This window comes from Accipiter gentilis, chromosome 1 (assembly GCF_929443795.1).
Source record: "Accipiter gentilis chromosome 1, bAccGen1.1, whole genome shotgun sequence".
NCBI lineage: Eukaryota > Metazoa > Chordata > Aves > Accipitriformes > Accipitridae > Astur > Astur gentilis.
Window position 1 is genome coordinate 39,013,352 of NC_064880.1, and position 23,166 is coordinate 39,036,517.

Here is a 23,166-nt window from a genome sequence, read left to right on the forward strand (position 1 = left end):
CACGAACATGTAGCTGTAATGAGCATAACTCTCCACCTGGATGACTTTTGTATTGCAGCCTGCAGAAGCAGCCCATGCAGGAGCTGAAGCAGCTGGATCAGAAGCAGCAGCTGGAGCTGAAGCATCTAAAACTGAAGCCGATTCAGGATCGGTAAGCACCTCGAGAGACAGCAGTCCCTTTTCTCCATCACATCCCTTTGTCATACAGCATATGTGGGAGGCTGGGCTGGGAAAAGAGTAGTGTGGCCTCTTGGAAAAACACATCCCTGCCACTCCAGCAGTTACAATGCTCTTATTCAGAAGCCAGACTTAGCCATTGCATTTTGTCTGTCTAATGCTTAGGAGGAAGCTTTGTTGGAAGATCCACAGAAAGAACTGTCCCTTCACCCATGTTGTGAAGCCAGCCCACAGCCCATGCTGTGCTAAGCTTGCACTGTCTGCTGGATTCCTCCTTGCTCACCATTTACTTTAGCTACCCTGTCCTCTGGGCTCTGCCTGTGTCCCCTGAATACACAGGATTCCTCTTTTTTTCCTGACACTGCCACTTTTTTAGGGGACTGGAGTAGGTCCCATCTCATGGCCGCTTGCTTCCTATAGGTTGTCATGTTTGAGTTGTCTGTTCCACAAGGGCCCTACAAAAACTGTGTCGTGACCACAGTGAATGGGAAATGCCAGGCATTGTGTTCCCAGAAAAACTAAATCCTCTCTGCCCTTCTGCAGCCTTAAGCAAAGGAAGACAGTGGTCCCCTCTCCTGCCTTCTCACTGCTGCCTCTTCTGTCCTTTGGGGTGTTTTTGTCACTGACTGGTGTGCTGGGAAAACCTGCTGAAGACATGGGTAGGGTTGGGATGTGGATCCTCCAGGGTGTACTTGGAGCTGCAATTTTAGATTCTCTTTTCTCAATGGCTTTTTTTTCCTTTCATGGCTGCTGCTGCAGAGCTCTCTGCCTGCTGTCGTTGTGGAAACTTTCCCTGCTACCGTCAATGGCACTGTGGAAGGAGGCGCTTCATCTGAAAGAGCTGACATGCCCCCGGGATTTCTGTTCAAGGTGAGTGCGTGATGGTGGGGTACTGAGTTCCCGGTGTTTTTTTCCTGTAATGAATTAACTGCTTTCGCTCAGCATGGCCATGGCCTATGCCATGTTGAAAGGGAGAAAAGAAGTTGAAGGAGAGATACACCTTCCTCTCCAGCAGCCCAGCTTCACGCAGTTCCAGATGCTTCAAAGGACTGTATAAGAGCATCAGTGTGTAAACATCTGGCTGTGCTGTATAGCAAACCCCCTCCTTCTCTCTGCTGCAGTTATTTCTATCTCTGGTGGTGTGGTAGTGTCAGTCACAGATTCTGGATAGTAGATAAGAACTTGTGCTCCAAACTGGAAAGGTTAAACTTTGATGCAAGTTGTAAACGAAGAAGAGTTGGAAACACCAGTAGGGACAGGGGACTTTGTGTTTGGGGAAATTGAAAAGCCAAGATGAACAGGGATATAATTATAGAATTAGACAGGGAAGTCTGGTGGGTATTCTGAATATGCTAAAGATCACTTGCAGCTTGTTTCATAGGTGTGGAGGAAGGAAGTGATTCTGGGTGAGGATAGGCCACAAATTTAATGTACATAATGGAATATGGTAGCAAGACAGCACAGATGCATCATGCCCTGAAAGTAAGAAATTACAGTCTTCTGCTATAGGAATGCTTTTCTTCTCCTACAGTTACATCCATGCATCTTCTTTTTTTTTTTTTTTTTTTTTTTTTTTTTTTCTCTGGGAGTTCTACCAAAAGCAGAAGAATGAAAAAACGCTGAAGAACAATAGGAGGCTCATCACATTTAGACTGGTTACAGGCAGCAGTATAGACTGTAGTGCTCAAAGTGGAGACCTGCGATTTGAAGTAGAAAAGCTGTAACGTAGATGTTGATAGGAATTAGACTGAATACCAAAGACAAAATATGGCAGGATACAATCACTCGAAGATCCAAACTGATACTCTTACCTACATTTCCTCTCCCTGCTTGCTCTGACAGAGATGGGAGGCTATAATCTCTAATACTCTTGCAGTCCAGATGCAAAAAGAATACAGGGCACCACTCGAGTGAATACAGGCTTTCTACCCCATGATGTTTTTAGGCCCATACCATGGGAATTCAACCCTCCTAAGGAAGCATGGGGAGGTGCTGATGCATAACAAGTTAAATGAGACTCACCAGGATGCCCTTGTGGCACAGGTGAGCTGCATGCCAGGCTGTATGAACAAGCATGTAGCCATTAGATTAAGGGAAGTGGCTGTTCCGATAGATGTGGCATTTGTGATCTAAGCATGCCCTGCCTTGAGCAGCAAGTTGGGTCAGATGGTCTCCAAAGGTGCCTTCCAACCTGAATCATCCAGTGCATCAATGAAGTGGAAAGCCTCGTCATGCGTTAGAGCTGGGTGAGAGAAGGCTGGCCTCACCCAAGCTCTCCTGTCCTCTCCCCATAGGTCCAGGCCATGCATGATTACACGGCCACCGACAGTGACGAGCTGCAGCTGAAGGCTGGGGATGTGGTGCTTGTGATTCCATTTGAGAACCCTGAGGAGCAGGTGAGTGGGGAAGACAGGGTGTGAGCCTGGGCTGGGAGAGGAGCAAGGGGATTTCCAGAGCTGCTTCTTCCTCCACTAACAGTCGGCTGGCTGGATGCAGAGCCATCAGTTTGTGGCCGGGAGCTGGCGGGAGAGCCGGTTGTCCTTGAGCTTGAGATTGGCTTCCTGCAACAGAGGGGAGGACTCTGCTTGTGATTGGAAAGTGGAGACATTATCCTGCATAAAGCATGTGAAATAGCCATGGCTTCCTGTCCTTATCAGGACATTAGAGCCATTACAATGGCTTCCTTGATCAGGGAGCCCAACAGAGCCCATACTTTGCCTCCTCATTGCTCCTAAACTTGATTCACATTCCCTGTGACCACTGCAGTGCAGACTGTGGCATTGGCAGGAGTGACCCACAGCTTATGATGATGTTTTCTCCCCTTTTGAGAAACGCTGGAGCTCTGAGAAGGCAGCTTGCTGTGAATGATGTCTTGCACTTCAGCATAGCAATGGCTATTTCCAAAAGACAGTGTTTGGTCAGGAGATGGCAGCAGAACCAAAGGCTGGAGCAGGTTGCTTAGCTCCAGAGAACAGTCTTACTGTCCATCTCCAACCTGAATTTAATTGGCCATGTTTTTCTTTAATCTGAGCTATTTCTAGGAGCCTTGAGTCAATCCTCCTTACGTGCTGTGTTTGAGGGCTTCCAGCTGATAAAATCTGCAGCAGTTTTACTACTTTGGCTGAGGGAGGTGGTGATTTTATAAAATCCATGCTCACATCTCCAGGTTTTTGTTTGGAAAAGGTAGGGAAATCTCCAAATTTATTCAGTAGTCACCAGCTATTTGGGTTTGGCCAAGCCCAGACAAGATCTGGATTCACAAGGGGTAAAGGGAGGATCACGTAGTTCACTGACCACAGAAAATTTGGATCCTCTTTGTGGTTCAGCTGTTGGCTTTGTGAATTATGGAGGCAGATCTTGCTGCTCCTTGTGAAATGGGAGCTATAATGTGCCAGCAGTTCCTACAGAGCTAGGTGCTCTTGGGGGAAGGGTTGTATGGGGAAGAGGCAGTGGTTCCTTCTGGAGATAAGACTTTTCACTGAGTGGGACTGCCCTGCACAAGCATTTGTGAGCATTTCTTTCTCAGAAAACTTTCTGGATGGGAAATGAGTGGCAGCTCCCCTAGTTTCTGTGGTAGGAGATGGCATTTGTGGAGCAGAGTTTTTCAATGCCCTATGTTTGCACTCTAGCTGGATGTGGGTGCAACAGCCATGAACTTGAGACTCTCCAAGCTGCAGAGGGTGAGCTCTGAGTGTTGCTAACACGATGCTGTAGCTGCACTGAAGCCTTCTAACCTTCCTACAGTGTATCCTGTGCTACAGCTCATTTCCCTAACCTCTACCATACCCAGCCAGAAAATGTTGGCTGTTAACATGTGCATGAACTGTGCACGTGAGTGGAGGAAGCTTAGGGTAGTAGACTATGATCCATGTCCCCATCTTGTAGCTTAGGTGTCAGTTTGTGGGTACATCAGCCAGGCCTGGATTCATTTCTCTTGATGGAAGAAAGGGTTGAGGGCAGCAATGCTTCTAAGCTGGCACTTCAAGTGATGTGGTTCAAAATCGGCAAGGGTCAGTCTGTGTCCTCGTGTCTAATCCTTATAGCTGAGAAGACCCTTCGTAGCAGGATGCAGTGGGAGTGATGCATGCTGTATGGCACAGACGCTATGTGCAAATGGATGAGCTTTTATGCTTGCCGTGTTGTGAGCTGGAAGCTGCCTTCCAGACACTTGGGCCCAGCGTCTTCTGCCTAGTCATTTGTCTTCCTGATTTATGGCATGTCAGTCCTTCCGCAGCCCCTGCAGCTGGCTGCTGCAGATGGGCTCCCGTCTCATGCCATTCCCATGACATCCCCTGAATGCTCAAATCTAAGGCAGCAGCAAGGGCTAACTGAGCCTGCAGGCACTCAGTACAGCCTGCAAGGAACAGGGAACTCTGATACAGTGGGTGGTCTGAGTTCCTGCCACATGAAACGTGCAGAAAACAGGACAAGAGGGTAGAAGCTGCAAAAATGGCAGCAGAAAGTGATATGTGCACCATGGATTGCTCCTGGTGAGGGCTGCATCGCTCCTGTACTGTGCAGGTATGTTTTTAAATAACATGTTTCAAGGGAGGCATTGCTTGGCCTTGGGTAGATACCCAGGTATCTCCTGCCAGTTCCAGGAAAGCAGAAGTGTCAGAACAGCTGTGTGAACCACACGGACATATGCCCCATTTCCCCACAGCTTGGAGCATCTGGTTGCCTGAGCATTTCTGCCCTGGCAGGTTATGTTGTTGAATGGGATAACATATCTCTAAATGAGCCTGGTGCGTGCTTTGCCCAGAGGAGTGGATGCAGAGCAGGCTGTTGAGTTTGGAGGCAGCATTTCCCCGTGCAGCTCTCTTGCCTCATGCTGCAGCCTTAACCCGTAGGCTATCCCACTGCAAATGACTCACATGAGTGGGTGTATTTGTATGCTGAAGGGGTGCTTCCATGGCGGCAGCTCCAAGGTATGCAGAGAATAGGGTGTTCGCACACCTGAGCTGCACGCAGTGTAGCCTTCCCACCTTGAATATCTCATCTCCCTCGTGTGTTTCAGATGGAGCAGAAATCTCCATGCTAGATAACCTGCAGGCAGAGGGTGGGAAGTCTGGTTCTCCTCCTGAGCAGGTTCTACCAAGCAGGACTCCATTTGCCTCAGTGAAAATTCATTCCTGTTTATAGATGTATAAGTTTGGTGGCTAGGGAGGACTCTTGTGAGAGACCTTGAGCCTTTACATCACGTGTAGCACAAGTTTGGGAGTTTTGCCAACCTCACCTTGCATCAAGCCCAACAGACTAGTGGATTTTGGGAAGATGGGTTGAGCATCTTGGCTCCCAATTCTCATAGAGCATAGCAAACAACTTACTTTGCCTGTACCACCTCTCGAAAATGCTAATCATCTAGGTGCCCTGACTGGAACAGGGGGCGAGCACCTCCAGGGAATGATTCATCCTTTCCAAAGACCCCTGCCCAAGATAAATGGGATGAATCACACTGTGGAGGTGCCCGTCTCTTTTATGACTAGAGAATGCTAGACCCCTCATGTTGAGATTGTGAAAGGCGAGATAGGTGATTACCATCCTGTAGCTCTAGAGACTTTCTTTGGCAGAATTTTTCCTGCTTTGGTGGGTGTAAATTATGATATGTTTCTATTACACTTGCTAATTGTTTACAATTTCACTGTCTCTAGACACTCTGGGTCAGACAGGAGTTTTGGTACAGACTCTGGGATGTAGCCATCTCCCTGTTTTAAAGGGAATGAAAGCATTTTTTCCTTCTCCTCCATCCTCTTCCTGGATTGTCTCCAAGGCAAATATGAGCATGGCTTTGATAGTGCCTTGACACCTCCTTGGCCTGCACACTGAAAGAAAAATCCCAGCTCACATCTATCCCTCAGCATCTGATCTCTGTCTTCTCCTCCAGGATGAAGGATGGCTGATGGGTGTGAAGGAGTCTGACTGGATTCAGCGTAAGGAACTTGACCAATGCCGAGGGGTTTTCCCAGAGAATTTCACAGAGCGGGTGCAGTGAAAGCCCAAGTCCACCAGCTGCATTTCTGCTGGAAGAAAGCAAGTTTTCTGGTAGATAATTGAAAAAGAACAGCGGAATGAAAAGAAGAGAGAATTTTAAAGGAACAGAAGCCTGAAAAAAAAAGTCAACTTAAAGAGTGTGTTCTTCTCAAAGGGCAAGGTTTCAGAAGTAAATTGAAATTAAAAGTGTTATCAAAATATATACATATTAATAAGGCAAGTCAAATACCCTCTTCCGCCTTTGGTTTTAACAGCATTTGGAATCAGAGGACTGATGCAGAAGCAACTGAGTGTGGTTCTCTAAATACTGCATTGACTGAATTGGCGAGATGTCAGTTTGATCCCTGGAAAGGCAGTATTTGTCTAATGGCTTGAGAGTAGAAAGCTGCATTTGCTCTTGGGTGGGTTCATCTGTTTTGTCTTGAAGGTGGCTTGCATGGCAACCATAAAAATTCAGCCTTCCCTATATGTTCAACCTACAGTAGGCCAACCTTTCTGTTATGCTGTTGAAAAAAATATTTAGTGTATAGTGTTCACCAATACAATGTATGTGTGTGTGCGTTTGTGTGTATTTTATTTTCTTCCTTTAAAACAATGTTACACAAACTGTGATTTTGTACATGTAAAGATAGAACAAACAACATGGAAAGGGCATGGAGAAGATGAAATGTATGAAGCTGTGCTCAGTCCAAAGTTCTTTCAAATGCAGACACCTGAATTCTTGCAGTAGTATTGGCCTGTGAAATACTAAGGGGAATGGACAAATACAGGAGGAGAAACAAGACAAAACAAGCAGAGGCCATTTAGATGGCTCTGAAATTTAGAAGAGGGAATCCTCAGCCCCCCAAACCCTGTAAGCAGTTTCAGAAAAACTTAGATTCATGTAGATGGAAGAGAGCTCTAAAATCTGGCTGGTTAGAAAATTTGCTTTTAAAAAAAGAGATAAGGGAAGAAAGTTTTTGTTCTGAAAGAATGTCTAAGAAAAAACACTGAGGAAAAAACAATTTGCTTTCTGTGGTTTTAGTTGGCTTTGTTATTTGTGGAATTGTATTTCTTATTTTCCTTTGAAGAGTTCTGTAAGTGAAATACTGTTAGATCAGCTTTCTCCAGTGTTGTGCTGGTGATCAAGTTAACCTCTATGAAAACTGGACTCTTGAAATACTCATTTAAAATGGCTGCATGACTTCATGATATTTTAATGCATTAGAAAGGAAGGCAAGAATATCGAAGTGTCAGTGTCAAGAAGACACTGCAGTCTAATACTGATACTGAGACCTTTCCTATACCTTTCCTTTGCTCCTGTTTTGTTTTTGCGTTTTGTTTTTTAGTTTAAACAAGCAGATGACAAGGCTATTTCAAAGTGCATATTACACTTGTTAAAATAAGCCCGTCTGACCCTCCAAGACCCTAAAGTCCCACAAAGGTACTTTAAACTTTACTTGAATAGTGACGCAGCGGGCTATTATCATTTTTTTTATGGCTTTCCCCCTGTGCCGCGCCCCACCCCGCCCCCCTATCTTTTTACCTTGAAGGGATTTTTAACAGTGAGGTTACCTCCTGCTGTAAAGGGACAGGATCACTCTGAAATAATCTTCCTCACTGTTAGGAGCTGGCTTTTGTCAAAGATACGTGGAATGCTGACACACACTACTGAAAATCTTACCTTTTCCAATCTGCTTTGATTATTCATAGGACAACAGAAAAAACATTGTAGGGCAAAATGGATTTTTTTTGTTTGTTTTGGGTTTTGTTTTTTTTTTTTTACTCTTAGTTCAGAAGGACAGATCAGATTTTGATTAGAGAATATATTCTTATATAAGCAAGATTTGCTGGAGTTCCTCTTGCCTTCAGCTTGGGAGATGATCTGTGCTAGTTATTTACAGCAATGTAGCAGGAATCAAAATCTGTCCTACATGCCCAAATCCCTTCTCTTATTTTTCTGGGGGTTTTTTGTTTTTTTGTTTTTGTTTTTGTTTTTTTTTAAATAAACGTGCAGAAATTTACATTTACATCGCTGTTACAAAACCCAATAGTATTTAGGAGTAACTGCTCACAATACAGAAGGACTGGACTCCACAAGTTATAGTATGGTGAGCCGTTGCTTTAGAATACTGCCCTGTCTGATTCCCCCCAGCCCCGGGGTTGTCTTTACTATTACTTTTTTTTTTTCCCAAAAATATCTATTTTTATGCATTTGTGACTCCCATTTAAAGAATATTCATAGAAAAATTATACATAGAAATATATATATTAAAAAGCGGGTTGATCCAATTAACATAATGCTGTCAGCTTAAAATGTTTATTTTTATGCAAAACCTGTGGATTATTGTTTGTTTGTTTGTTTGTTTTAAAAGACAAGATTCTAAGCACCAGAGCTGTGATTTTTTTTTTTTTTTTTTTTTTTTTTTTTTTGTCTTGCAAGTAATTGTTCTAGAGCATTTAGAAGGCTGTGCTGATAGCTAATTTATTGTGGGGTTTTTTTGCTGTTGTTGTTGTCTTCTGCTGTGTTTGAACCAGATGACTGTTCCAGCAAAGATCCCCATAAGGCCTTTTCATTTTATTGAGCTTGCAAAGCAACTATCCAGTACTGTATTGTCCCTGCAGAAGTGGCAACACTCTGCAAAAAAGGGATGTTGTTTTCAGGTCACATGAGTGATGGTCAAATATTGCTAGTGGGAAGGATGTTGCATCCCTCTCCATTTTCTTTCCCCCAACCCAAAAATCCCAACCCCTAAGGCCCCTTGCTTTAGAGCAGGTAGGGTGGGTTACCTGGATCTTGCATTGCTCGCAAATAAGTGGTGTCAGCACATCTCAGATTCTGAAAATGCAAGATAGGACCCACAGCTCATAAATTGCCTTATATGAGAGTAGGATCATAATAGCAGGAAGCTTGTAGATGGCAGTGTTTTCTGGAGCCAGGACATCTCTTATCTCCTGGGTCATGTTCAGCCCATTGTAAACAGCCACAACTTATCCATACATCTGCTAAATACCTTGATTCTGGTAGGTATTACCTGGTGAAATGAACTTCCCATTTTCTTTGGCTTAGGATTGATTCAGATAGAAAGAGGGACAGTAAACTCCTAAGTAGGCTGTGCCCACAGTGTTTTTTCAGTTTGCGGGCTGAACTGAAAAATCTGGGGAAAAAAGTTGTAAGGGTCACCTGCAGTTGTAAGGGGGGTGACCTGAGACTTTTTTTTTTTTTCCATTTTCTCAGTAGAATGAAAAAGGGAAAAATTGAAACATTAAAAAAAAAAAAAATCTTTTCAAACCAAACCGAAGCATTCATTTGTAGGTTTGCTTTTTCACTTTTTTAAAAACATTATGACTTGGGCTACAGTAAGTTGCTTTGAAGCAAAGTTGTGAAACCTTCTGTTTTGAAAATGCTGAAAGAAAATGTTCTAATGTTAATAGTCTTTTTGCCTTTGCCTTTTTTTCTTAATCTGATGACTGGTTTCAGTTAACCCTAAACTGCATTTTTTGGTGAATACATTATCCACTGAAGAGAACCCAAAGAAGCCTATTGCTCAGTTCTGCTCCACTGACAGGTACACTGGACACATTTTGGGGATTACCTGGTATCTGGCCCAGCAAAGCTACTGTTTCCCCATCTAATAATTTTCCACTTGATTGTTTTACTGGGTGAACAATAAAAGCATCTCTCATCCCATGCCATTGACTGGTTTTGTAGCCTGGCTTAGAAAGACATTCTTGCTCTGTCGGTCTCAGTTTGGTCACAGATTTATGACTATAGATTTATGATGCTACTCCAATTTGAGCCTAATCCCATTGTGCAGTGGGAATTATCATTTCCCCAACTGATAAGAAAGAAATAAGGCATTGCTTTTTCTCCCTTTTCCTATCTTAGCAATGTCAGTAATATATCTTTATTAGACAGAGTTAGGGAAAGGTCCCAGGGTAAAGATGAATGTGGTGTTCCAGGCGAGACCCCTGCATACTCTGTGCTACTTTCCACGGGCATTCCTCAACTGTCTGCTTTACCACCTTTGCGTTTGGCTATGAAGGTGATGCAGCAAAAGGGATTGTGCAGGCTTCATTCCAGCTGCTCAGGGCTAGTCCTGCTTTGTGATCTGTTTGCCACAATCCTTGAAGCTTTGTTCACAGTTGCAGAACCCTTTCCTGTCCCACTATCCAAAGACTGTGGCCAAGGCAAACACCCCCAAGTCAAAAGGTTGTCTCTTTTATGACCTGGAGCACATGTGAGGGCTCTATATTCTGCCTGGAGTTGGGATGTCAGCTCAGTTAAGTTTTGCAATAGCCTCTTGAAGGGAAAAGGCCCAAGGCTAAGGAGATGCTGGGGGAGGATGGAGGGATGATACATTATCTTCTTCATTTGGGGTTGATGTGCTGACTGCCTCACCTCTTGGTTACAGGGAGGTCCAGAACCTCCTTATTTAGGGCTGAGAACAAAATGTGAGTAGTCAAGATGTGCATAGTCAATACAACAACAGGTCTCTCTCTCTTGCAAAGGACACTGAGTTCAAGAGTTTCCTCTTTCCTGCGCTGTGCCAGACAGATTGAATGCTCTCTGCCACTATTGTAGATGTTTTGGATGCCATGTAGTCCATACCCCAAAACAGTAAATATCCTTTGCTGGAGGATGCAGAGGTGTCTCAGCCCTTTCTAGAAGGAGCTACTGATCTTCCACAGACAAGGCCTGGGTGCTTCTAGCACAGTAACCTCTCTGTCTTTCAGCAGCTGGTCCCACTCTCCAGCTCCTCCTGTTTACCAGCCTCTCTCCCATGCTCTTTGAGGATGACGGTAGCATAGGGTACTTCCCACCAGCCTAAAGTGCAAAGCTAGAAGATGCACAAATGTGTCCATCGGCAAATCCTATGCAGTGCAGCTTGATAATGCCGGTATTGGGAAAAACAGCTTTTCTTCTCTGGGCTGCCAAAGGGAAGCTATTCCTTGCCACACAGGTACCATCACACCTGGCACTGATGCAGACACCTCTCTTCTTGCATGCTCTGGTTTAGACATTTCTGAGTAGCAAACTCCTGATGGAAAGGGGTCCTGTGTGGTGCCCAGGGCTGGATTGTGCCACCAGCCCTTGCAAAGCTTGGGGTCTGTAGCTGACACACAGGGGCTGAGAATTAGAAAGCCATTTCAGAAATTTTGTTTATGAAACTAAATGGAGAAGCTACAGCTGTGAAGACTTGTCTGTATGAACTTGTACTTTGATGTGTCTTATGGCTATAATTCCTTCACCTGTTTTTACAGCTTATTCTGCCAGTCCTGTCCCTAGTCTGCATTTCATGTAGATGGTCACTACTTGAAACTTGCCAGATGCAGTCCTGGGCTTATTGCTTCTCTTTAACTTAATCAAATGGCAACAACTTTGGCAATGTGTTTGCAATTTCTTTTCCTTCTGTTAATTCACTCTCTGAGTTTAACCACAATGACCTGAGAAATGTTTGGGGTTTGAGTGTTTTTTTAATTATTTTAATTTTTGTTTTGTTTAAAGAAAGCTGAACAATTTCTGTTGTATTCAGAGCTGTGACGCCCAGTTCCAGTGACAAGTACTAGATGGATTTGTCCCATTTTGTTTCTTGGCAATGTTCAGAAATATAATTTGTGTCATCTTAAGTCCTGCGTCAGTTTCTCTCTCCTTCTCTCTCTCTCTTATTTTTTTCTTGCCTTTATATTAAGAGGCTGAAACAATTCAGGACTTCTTTGTCATCAAAGAGGTGAGTAGCTTCAGATGCTTGGTTTGTCCAGGCACCATTAACACTGGGAGTTCTTACAAACACATGGGATGGAGGGGGTAATGCTGGTCCTTTCCTGACCAAGTACAACAGCATAATGAACTCTTCTAGCAGTCATCTTTGTTCAGGTCTGTTATGAGGACCTGACACCAGATGAATGCAATGTATGGAAGGATTTGAGACCTGTGCTTTTTAATGGCTACTAACCCCAAGGTGCCACTCCCTCGGGGTGCCTCATTCCAGACAGGCTCAGCACAGCTGCACACTGGACACGGTGTGTAAATAGCAAGTGCTGGCCAAAGGTTGGAATATGATCTGATGCAAATCAGTGCCAATTAGCACTTTGATGAATGGACTGCCAGAGTTCTCCACTTTAGTATGCGGGTGTGCAAGCCTCAGAGCCAGTGCAGGGAGCTGGCCAGACTGTGCTTGCACGGTTCCTTCATTTCCAGATGGCCCAGAGGGTTTAGTGCCTTTTAGCCTCTTATCTCTGTGGCACTGGGATGGACCTGAATCAAATCTTGCAGCAGAGGAAGGGGAAGAGGCAGGCTGTGCCCCTGAAACTATTGCTGCAGTTGGTGACTGGTGCTCAGCTATGCCTTGGCGTGATGGCTCCTGCCAGGCTGAGCGGGGCCAGCTCTGCCGGGGCTGGAAGCTTGCAGGGCAGGAGCGAAACCCTGAGGTGCGGGGGCTCTGTGCATGCCTTCTGTTTGTCCTTCCTCATGCAGTTTCATTCCCATCACCCAGAAAGATTAAAAAAAACAGGAGGGGAGAAGGCAGCCGAGGGGGAGCAGTGTGCATAATTCATTGTCTGCCGCCTCTGCTCAGCTGAATAATTCATTCCCAGTGATGTCTTCTTGCTCCAAACAAGTGACACTTGGGCTCATTGGCCGTGTGCAGGCTGTGGCCATGTGAGCCCTGGCAGCACGTTTGAAGCAGGGACAGGCTCACAGGCCCCAGGGTCCAGCCCTGAGAGCCCTCACCGTGCTGCTGGGAGAGCTGGGCTTCACACCAGGAACACAGCTGGAGAAGGAAGCCTCTACAGATGGAGGTGGCACACAGTACCAGGTGAGGCCGGGGTGCCTGGGAGTGGGCAAGATGGAGGCAAGTGCATTACGTGCTGCAGGGGACTGGTATTGACTGGTGTCAGTCGCTCCACAGCATCCCCCCGTGAAAGAAGTAGTTGGTACTAGGGCTGTCCTTCAGTGGCAGCCCATGCCACCTGGGAAGACCCTGTGGCAGGGAGTTTGAGCCCCAGAGTGGAGCTGGGAGTCACTCTGCAACCCCGAAGAGGAGAGAAGATGGGAGTTTGGGGCAGCTCTCAGTAATTTCTCCTGTTAGCTGTCTGGCTGAAGCCGGTGCCTTTTGCAGAGCAGGATTGCTGCTTCAGCAGGTGGAGGAGCCTCTGCTGCCCGTCTGCTGCACGGCCCAATCCGCAGAGCCATTAATAATGGTGCAGGAACAGGAATTCAGCAAGTGCCCGTGATTAATTAGCTCATCACAGGCAGTTAATGGCCAGCCTGCTCTCCTTGGCCCTGTGGTGCAGGTAATGGAGTAGGCATCACTTCTCACTGGGCAAGGCACAGCCGTCTGCCAGGAGCAATGGGCAGAATTTGCAAGCTGTTTTGATGCACGGCTGATAGGTATTTGGTGAGATCGTTTTTTGAGATGCTGCGTGGATAGATCTGTAAGGGGACTTGCTAGTTATCGCGGCCAGGTATCCAACTCTTTGGCAGGAGCCCAGTCTAATACCAGCTTTTCGTTTCCTAGCAGCAGCATTATCCCACGTCTTGCTTGCATTTCGGAGCACTCCCTATTGCTGAGGCTGAGTGACTTCTTCACATGTACTCTGCTTGCCTCAGCACTTTCTCATGAATTAATATATAGAAATTCAGGTACCACCTATGCTGCATCAGGCATGGGGGCCTGACAGCCATGCAGTAAAGAGGACATGCAAACAAGGCTGTTTTTTGAAATCTAAGCAAGATGAAATGATCCACTCTACAGGTGACCCTGCCAGGCAGGGGGCTGAGCTCTACCAAGCGCAGGTCATCACCTCCATCTCAGCTGCTTTGCAATGCGGTAAGAGAAAGAAGAGCTCTAGCAGGAGTGCAAGGTATTAAAATTAAATTGCACACATTCACATTGTTTGGTCAGCATGACACGGCCCAAGGTGTGAAGTGAATGTGATGGGACTGGGCTTGCTGCTGCACCAGTAAGAGGAGCAGTCCAAGTCTCTTGTCCTATGTCCTAAAGGGGGTCATGTTCCACTTTAGGGCACCTTCTGTGATTGCCACAATGTTGGCTATTATGGCAGAAGTCAAGTGTGTGCGGAAACCCCTGTGCTACAGACTGTAATTTCTCCTATCTCCAATTCAGGGACCTGTGAGAGCCTCCTGGAGTGACTTTCCCTCTCTAATGTCCAGGACTGCTACTGTACATCTCTACTAGAGGCTTCCAGGAGGGACCTGACTATTGATTTTGCAGAATGTGCTGTATTTGCTGTTGAAGGTGATGCTGTGGTTAGGTGTGCAGCGATCCAGCCACGTGGAGGCACTCATGAAATCTGTGAGTGCCTTACCTTAGTACAAAACATCCCGAATGTCTGATGAACACCCTCTGTATGCCAGACTTCTGGTTCCTCTAAGGAAATCTGAGGAAAGCTCATACTGAGAACATCTGTGCTGGGAGCAGGCAGGGTGTTTTAGTGGCCTGATCATGGCTTTACTCTTGCTGATCACAGAAAGGGTCACATTAGCCAGAGATGCTTTCAGCGCTCTAAGAGCTTTCCCCATAACCCACAGCAGAGGCTGGCTTTGCTCCTCTGTGACAAGTGGCCACCTTCCTAAGTCCTCAGCAAGTTGCTTCCGGAGCTGTCTTGTGAAGTCTCGTGCTCATCTTCTGCCTCCTAAGCTCTCTTTCCCTGGGGCAGGCACATCAGGGAAGGCTGGACATCCTGCTCCACAGAGGTAGTGATGTACCAGATTGGGAGGTCAGGTATTTTATTTTGCTCTTCCCTCTATCTGGCAGCTCCCAGCATTGCTCACTGTGTCTCAGGCTTTCTGCTGTATCTACAAAGCATTGTTGCTCTTTCCCATACAATACAGATGTTTTTGCAGGAGCGTAAATTACTCCCAGTAACTCTTTTATGAAACACTTTTTCTCTGCACAGCGAAGAATAATGCAACTGAAGTTGGTAATTAAATGTTTACTGTTAAGTACTTTATATATTATATACTATAGATCATTCCATCCATTAAACAAACCATTTAACTCCCCTTAACAGCATTATTGTCTATTATTAGGTTAATCAGCATTCATATCCTGTAACTTTGCATTTCTATCTAATTAGCCTTTCTTTCTTACTTCATATTTCTATTTAATTAAACTCAGCATCAGAGCTGAATTCCCTGTACTCAGCACTAGGAGAGGACTTGATCCCCAGAGGGGCTGAGGGGCCCAAGTTCTAAGCAGTCTCCTTGGATATCTGCTAAGGTTTTCTTCCCCGAGTGAGCCCCTGATTAAGTCTAGGGAAATTTGTGTCCATGTAAGAAGCTGTAGGTGTGACACCTTCCTGATTATCTCGGATTATCAAAGAGCTCCCCTAAGCACTGTGGCTGCAGCTGGTGTAAGCATGCTGCAATGATTGCGCAGAGCATCCAGCCACCGCTCCAGCAAGAGGAAATGGTGGGTTTGCCGTTCTTGCCTTTGCCTCCAAGTCTTTCTGGCCCCATGGATATTCTGCTAAGAGGTCACTGGCAAATTCAGTGTCATACAAATGACTCTGTGCGTGGCATCCCTGGGCAAAGGCACCGAGAGTCTGCAGTGCTGGGAGTCTGACAGATGCCTGTCGAAAGCTCTCCTGTCCCATCACCAAACCAATGTAACCTGCTGTTAATGTACTGGCTTAACCACTTAGCCTTAACCTAACAGTTAACCACTGTTCCTTACTAACCACTCTGGCATTTGGGTGAAATCTTTATGAATACATGGCAGTGCTGGTGATAGACCTGGTGTCCCCTCAGAAGAAGACCTCACCCTGAACCAGTTTGTGCTATCGCTTAGAGCAACAACGTGACAGAGGGTTCTGGCACTTCCCCCCCCCCCCCCCCCCCCCAATAAAGACAAGTTTGTTCACCAGAAAAGAAGAAATACTGAAACCAAGTCAAAAGGAGGTTCACAGATTTTTAAATCTGGATCATGCCATTTCACTGGGAGTTTCATTCTTGTATGTGTTGGGTAAGGAGTTTATTTTCTTCTTGACTAGAAAAGAGGAAGTTTGAGCTGTGAGGGGCTCACACTTCACTCTGGAGGTCAGGGTAAGGATCAGCAACTGGGAATAGCTCGTATCTTACCTGACCAGGGCAAAAAAAAGTGCACGCTCATGCTCTTCCACTTGCTCCCAGGCTCTGGCTGTGGGTGAAAGCTGGGGCTGGTGGGACAGGACAGAATACCTGCCTGCGCATGGGGTTTTGTCAATGAGCATCCGTTTTATATGTAACTCTACGGGCCTCATTTGACAAACCTTTGCAGAGTTGCTCAGGCTTTGATCTCCACAGGGATGCACTTTTAACTGTTTTGCTAGTTAGCTGACGGCAGTGACCTGTGAAATGGGTGGGTCTGAGGAGAACACGATACTCAGCACCAAGCCGCATAAGGCTAGGCTGGGTTTTGAGCGCTGTTGTGACACTAGCTCATATCATGCCTGCTGATAACATGCTCTTTTGGCATAAGTGTGTGCTTTGTTCTCTCAATCCCCATATCCTGGGGTCTGCTACGGGAGGCTGTCAGTTGTAATCTCTCCCCCTCAGACATTTATGGGGATACCCAAGGCACCCAACATGACAGCATCGCTGGAAAGCAGATTAAACAGCAGGCAGGGAACACCTTGCTTGTCACTACTTAGCATCCAAGCTGCAATGGCTTTGAGGAATTGTCTGGGCCCCTCCAGAGTCCCTGAGCAGCGCTTTTTGCTAGTACCAGTCCAGAACAATCAGCAAATTGAGTTCTTTTTATTAACTTTAAAAGAAGACATTAGCCTCAGCCAGGAGAATAAAACCAATTTATGAGGCAATTAGCTCTGCAAAAACATTTCAGTCTCCCCAGAGCAGCCATCTGAGGAGCATCTTATTCCAGCTGCACAGCTTCTTCCGGCCTTGGGTTTATAGCACACTCCATTTATCATAAATAATAATAATGTATAAACAAATGGTTTCCTGATGTGTGTGTGAGACAGCCAGGAAGGTCTTCTCTGCCTGAAACTAGACTGTGTTGTTGGCTTCCTCCCTTCTGGTGCCATTCCTGTGGCCCGTTGATCATGATTCATTCTAATGCTCAAGCTCTTTATAAGCAGTATTATCTTACGTGGGCTTTTCATGGGATTTGCAACAGGGTTAATTGCAATCCAAAGAACTTGAACTACATGAAGAGGCCATAGCAGCAGAGTCAGAGAGCTCCATGTGTATTTTCCAAGTCTCTTTGCAGGAATTGCAGCTTTCTTAAGCCACAGGAATTGCCTGTTAATGCTGGAAGTTTGGGCAAAAGCCCAAAATGGGGTCTTCCCCTGCCATTGTCCTGATCAAATAAACTCTGGATGATGAAAGTGGTGCAGGGATGAATATGGATTAGAGTTGACACAAAAGTTTGATTTGCTACTTGTGGGCTAGCCTGAGACTTCCAAATTTGCCTTAAAAGCAAATTGAGATGAAAACTTAAAATTCAGTTTCAATAAGCTGATGCAAAATATCATTCTGCCAAACACAGAACTGCTATTTTCTGTATTTTCCTGTTTCAACTTTTCCATTTTATTATAAACATCTGTTTCCTGATTTTAATTACATGATGCTGTTGTGGAAGGGAAAACTGTACTAGCAAACCCAAAACTCTAGACCATAATATTTTTACTACAAATATTCTCAGCAAAATTAATGAAGTTCTACAAAGCTTTATGATTCTGTTAAATCAGCATTTTTTGACAGAAGGTGATGCAGCTGGAGGAGTGCTGACCAGCTTTGTTTGGCTTATAAAAGGAGCGCTCTTCAGGAGAAGAGCCCCAGGCTTGCACCATTTTCACCTCCATCAGCAGAAGGGAATCCTGTAGGGCTTAGTGCGCTTTAAGAAACCCAAGGGGAAAGAAAGTGCAATTGTCTTCCCAATTATATGTGATCATACTAAAATGGCCAGAAAAAGAAAGGGCTAACCCCCAAGCTTTTCAATATGAACCAGGGTGCCCAAAAGTTTCCTATGGAGACTTTTCAGGTGTTAAAATTGGGGCTGCCTGTACCTCTGTTTCTCTCTGAACCCTGTTTCTGAATCTCAAGAAGGATGTACCCAGCCCTGAAGTGCAATAGTCCTTATATTTATTAGGCTAAAGAGCATGAAAGTGCAGGGGAAAATCGATGAAAGGCAATGTTCAGAGTTACAACCAGCACCAGTCCTGTTGGTCGCTGTGAGTCTTGGATACAGCCATGGATACAGCATAGGAAGCACAAATTCCAGGTAGACCTTCCCAGCCTTGAATGTCCACTGCTGCCTTTGGTAATTGGATTAAAGACCTCACAGGACCACTACCTCAGGCGTGGTGGCTGCAAACCCTTGAAAGGCGAGCTGCTTGGAAGGGGACTGTGTGAGTGACCCAGCACGCTCAAGCCTTTTGCAGCAACTTCCCATACAATTTCCAGTTGTGCATTTTCCTCATACTCCGCACTGCAGATTAAGCGTGGGATTTACAGCCGCTTAGAAGTACTGCTATCAGTAGCTTGACCAGCCCAAGTCTATCAGTGGCTTTGAAGGGATTTTTTTCTTCTTTATTTTTTAAAATCCTCTCCTGCCCCACTTCTTTCTCCATCATTGAGTTAAAGGTCTGGTTAACATCTCCTTTAGAATAATTCTGTCTTTAAATTTTGATGACTCAGTGAGTCCAGCCAAGGCTTTTTAAAAGCTTTTAAATCTAAGGTTTGGGGTTTTACACAGCTGGTTGAATCTGTAATGAGTTTTCTTCATTCCCACTTGAAGTTTCTACTGTTCTAGTGCTCTTTAACTCCTGCAAGGCCTCATTTAGGTTCCATCAAAGCACTTGTACAAGGAGAGGAATGGTTCTTCCAATACCCCCTTTTTATTAATGTATGAGTGCATAAATAATGCTGCCACTGAAGGGATTGAAAGTAGCCTGAAGACAAAACCTCCTAAGGTATTAGCTATCATGGCTGCATCAATCTGTATGGAACCTGTAGCAACTGAAATGCTTCCTCTGTGTAATACACCATGCACACAGAGCAGTAAAGTCATTCCTGCCTCTGGCTTCCCTAGGCCTGTGCATGGTACTGTTTATTTTACATCCAAGCAGTTTTCACATCTTGGTCTGCAGATGAGGGACATGGATGCTTCAACAAGCCATTGCTGGCCTTAGAGGAAGGAATGGATTCAGCCTAGTTTTAAAAACTGAGGGCTTGGTTTTATGGTCAGGACTGGTGCCAACCATCCCACTTGCTGAGCAGAAAGATCTTGAGCTGCAGAAAACAAAATTATGCTCTCCATGGCTAAAGGTGAAGGGACACATTGGCACAACAGTAGCAGAGAGAGCAATTTTTCAGCAGCCCTTCTCCGCAGGACAGATAGCCAGGGCAAGCCTTTGTGACACACCACCGCTGCTGACAGCCATGGGATGTCTCACAACAATGGCAGTCCTAAAGGCCCACTGCTTTGCCTGCCTTCAGGTGTGAGATAGTCACTAGGCAGTTGCTTGAGTAGAAAACAAGAAAAAAATTAGCAAAGAAAACGGGGAAAAAAGGGTGAATGAATACATTGTGTTGTACTTGGAAACCATCTTCTGTTATCTGTGTTGTTACATGCATCAGCTTTGATAGGCTGCTTAGTCATCTCCTGGCCAAATATTCCTGTGCTGATGTACAAAAGCCATCCCACTTTGATACTCGCTCATACAAACGTTAGCACTGCTGTAGTGGAAGCAGCTGTCAGCTGGATAATTGCACGGAGGCTGCTGGGTTTTCCTGCTGATTATGAAACGATTCAGACATCCTAGTGGGAGGCTACAGCGTGATGTTTGGGCTGGATTTTCAAAGGTGTTTAGGTGCTGGAAGATTCAGATAAGTGCCTGTGGGGATTGACAATGCCTGAGAGCCTCTGTGCCTAAATCTTGCTGAAATCGTGGGCATTTTGGTCTCAGAGGTGCCAAGATACTTCTGGAAAGTCCCATTTGTAAGAAGAAACATTGGTAACATACCTTGTGTCATGGAGAGGTGGCAGCTACAAAAATACCTGATGCCAAGGTAGAATAAACAAGATAAATGTATAATATGATGCCTTTGCCATTGAAAAGGGATTTGGATCAGAGATTTGAAATATCGGAGATCATCTACAAGGAAGGGTAGATGGGTTAGGAAAGAAAGTTCAGCTGCAGCAGGCTTCAGGAAAGCTACCTTCCATCTTCACCCTGCCCCAGACTTGCTGTGTGATCACAGGAGGTCATGGAGGCCCAGCCTCTTCAGAACATAGCAGCTGAGGCTGGTTTAGGGGTCACCCACCCCAAGCCCTGTTTAATCCCCGAACAGGTTTTGGTGGCCACTTTATCCGGTTTCCATCAGGAGTTACTAGCACCTTGGTCTCCTTTAGATGTTTGGGTAGAACATGGTTTTCTGTTACAGAAGGTTTCATCTGCCCAGTTGCCCTGGTCTGCAGGGGGAGGCCCTGTCCCATGCCTGGGCTCAGCCCCACTGGGCCGGCAGCAGGCCGAGGAGCCATTTTGTACGTGCGACACCCGCCCTCGAAGGCCACATACCTGCACAACAGCCCTGGGTAGCAAGCGGCTGTGTGTGGCATCTCTCACCAGTGCATTCAAGGGTTTTCATCAAAGCAGACTTGGTGTTCCCTACCTTGGCACCTTCTGCTGTGGGTGCGGGCTGTGGGCCGAGGGTGATGGTTACTCTCTGCTGGCTGGCACTGGGCAGTAGCCAGGGGCTTCCTGTGGGGTGGGGTGGGGTGCGATGGGCTTCTTCTCTTCTCCAGAAGTGATACTGTTCATGTTTTCTCAGCAGGAAACCTGTCACAAAAAGCCCAGTATCGTGTGTGTCTCCTAGGGGTTGATCTTCCTTTCAGGACAGGCTGGAAGAAACATGTGTCTCTTGTAAATGCCATTGCAGAAGGGATAAAATGTCTTTCAGCGTTACCAGAAACAGCACTGTATGACTTTGCTTCTTCAGATACGAGGTTACAGGGCAGCAGGCCATCTTCAGCTGTCAGACACGACCAAGCAGCGCCTTCCTCTTCTGACTTCTCTCAGACTTGATTCTTCCTTACGACATTCAGATCTTGGTCTCCTCTTGCTACAAGCAGGGTCGCAGCTGGCTCACGAGCTGGGCTTTGACAGGGGTGAGTCCTTGCTTGCCAACAGTTCCTTTACAGCTCTTGTAGGACTTGCTGCTATGGCATTCGGGGCTTTTGATATGATCCTACTGCCGCCACCATGTTGCAGTTGCCTTCCTTCAGCAGAAACATCTCATGCAGATCTCAGCTCTGCAGTGTCTCAGCCTGGCTCTACATTTGGGGGGAAAAAAATCAGAGTAGGAGGGAGGCAGTGAAGCCCCAGCAAGAGGCATGCCCCCCACATTCAGCCTCATGCTGTGGCTGGAAATTGTCTTGCAGGTGTTACTGGTCCGTGGGATGGGATGGAGGAAAGCTAACAGGCCTTATCTCAGCTGGGGAAAAGAGCACTGTAATTAGGATAAAGCCCTGCAGCTGTCAGCTTTGTAATTTCTTTTCTGCTTTCTTACTATGTAGAAAGGAGTTGCGTTGCCTGCTCCTCAGAGGATAAAAGTTTTGTTGTCTGGGACTGGATTGTACCTAGGAGTGTGGTCTGGTCATCAGATGGAGAAGGGCAGAGGTTAATGACAGCCTGGGCAGGTTTTTCAGCAAAAAATAGAAGACGAGGCCACTTTTTCCAAAGAAAAGGAGGGAGATGAGGAGCTGGGGAGTTTGCATTACAGTCATCAGCCCAGAGTTTAAAAGAACCAGTAGTGCCCTGTGTTTTAAAGTCCAGTTGGTAGCACTTAATAGCCCTGGCTTCCTGCAGAACTCCCTCAGCCTGTTTGCAGTCGCTCCCAGCAGTGAGGCTAGTAGATTTATATGATTTTATGGGGGTACAAAAGAGTTGCTTTGCAGTGTGGCACCATTTCCCCTTAATGGACTCTGTGACAAAACAAATTTTGGTGGTGTAAAAGTGCCTGGGCTGCTGGACCAAAGTAGTCCATTTGCAACACCCTGCAGTGAGTGAAAGCCATAGGACTGGTTATGGCCATGCTGAAAGGTAGCAAAAGAGCTGATCACACCAGGCACTTATAAAAGGATAGATTTATGGCAGCGACCTGTGCATTGTAAAGAATATCATTCTTTTTGCTCCTGAAATCAGCCTAATGTTAAAGAGCCAGTGTGTTGAGTGTAGCACAGGACATTGCAGACAGAGTATCTCCATGAACCACCCTTCAGGGAACCTGTGTGTGTTACTGACACACTTGTGCAAAGGCATATTTCTTCCTTTGAAAGAGGGAAGGGCTCAGCCCCTATGAGGAAGTAAAATAGTCCCTGGGATGTGGCCAGGTCTCCTGGGAGCAGTGTGGCATCTCAGCCATGGAAAAGTTGCAGGAGGCAGGTTGTGAGCAGGGAAGGATGCATGAAGGGTGGCCCTGGCAGAAGAGGAATAGCACGCTGTGGTGAGGGAGAGGAGATCTTACAGTCAAGGCTGAGACACAGCCACAGCTTATAGTTAAATACCCAGGTATGGGTAAGGACCTTTATGTCATGGTGTCAAACAAAGTCTCTTTTCCTTAAACACTTCACATTTCATCTGTTTTGGAACTGAAGAATTTCTCCTCTTGAGAAAGGTTGGGAGGTTCAGCAATAGCTCTGTCAAATTTCCACTTCACTTTTTGTCTATGCAGAACAACAGCTAGGGAATCTGGATTGATGGACTGGTGTTATAGCTGACACCTGACAGACTTTTGTCTAGACAGCGCAGATGTGGGTGCAATGTCTTGTTGACATGTTACTTGGCCTTTAGGAATGAGTTACATCTAGTCCACCTTGGAAACTTCTTATAGAAGATGTCAACAGCTAAGCTAGCAGTCCAGTGCCCAGAACGGGAGAGGAAAAGCACCTACAGGTTACAATGCCTGGCGTAGACCAAAGTTGTCCCCATTGGCTGAAGAGGAACTGAGCCAGCTAGCTCAGATATAGATAGCACCAGCAAGGTGACCTT

General features: G+C 45.8%; 1 protein-coding gene across 1 annotated transcript in view; it reads left to right on the forward strand.

The window, feature by feature from the left end:
- The window catches only part of BIN1 (bridging integrator 1), a 104,055-nt gene extending 92,277 nt beyond the window's left edge, over nt 1-11,778 (forward strand). Inside the window, exons 15-18 of the mRNA XM_049802371.1 lie at nt 59-151; nt 937-1,047; nt 2,472-2,573; nt 6,062-11,778. Coding sequence (XP_049658328.1) covers nt 59-151; nt 937-1,047; nt 2,472-2,573; nt 6,062-6,169 — 414 coding nt within the window. The 3' untranslated portion in view covers nt 6,170-11,778. The remainder of the gene's footprint in view (nt 1-58; nt 152-936; nt 1,048-2,471; nt 2,574-6,061) is intronic.
- The last annotated feature ends 11,388 nt before the right edge of the window (nt 11,779-23,166 follow it).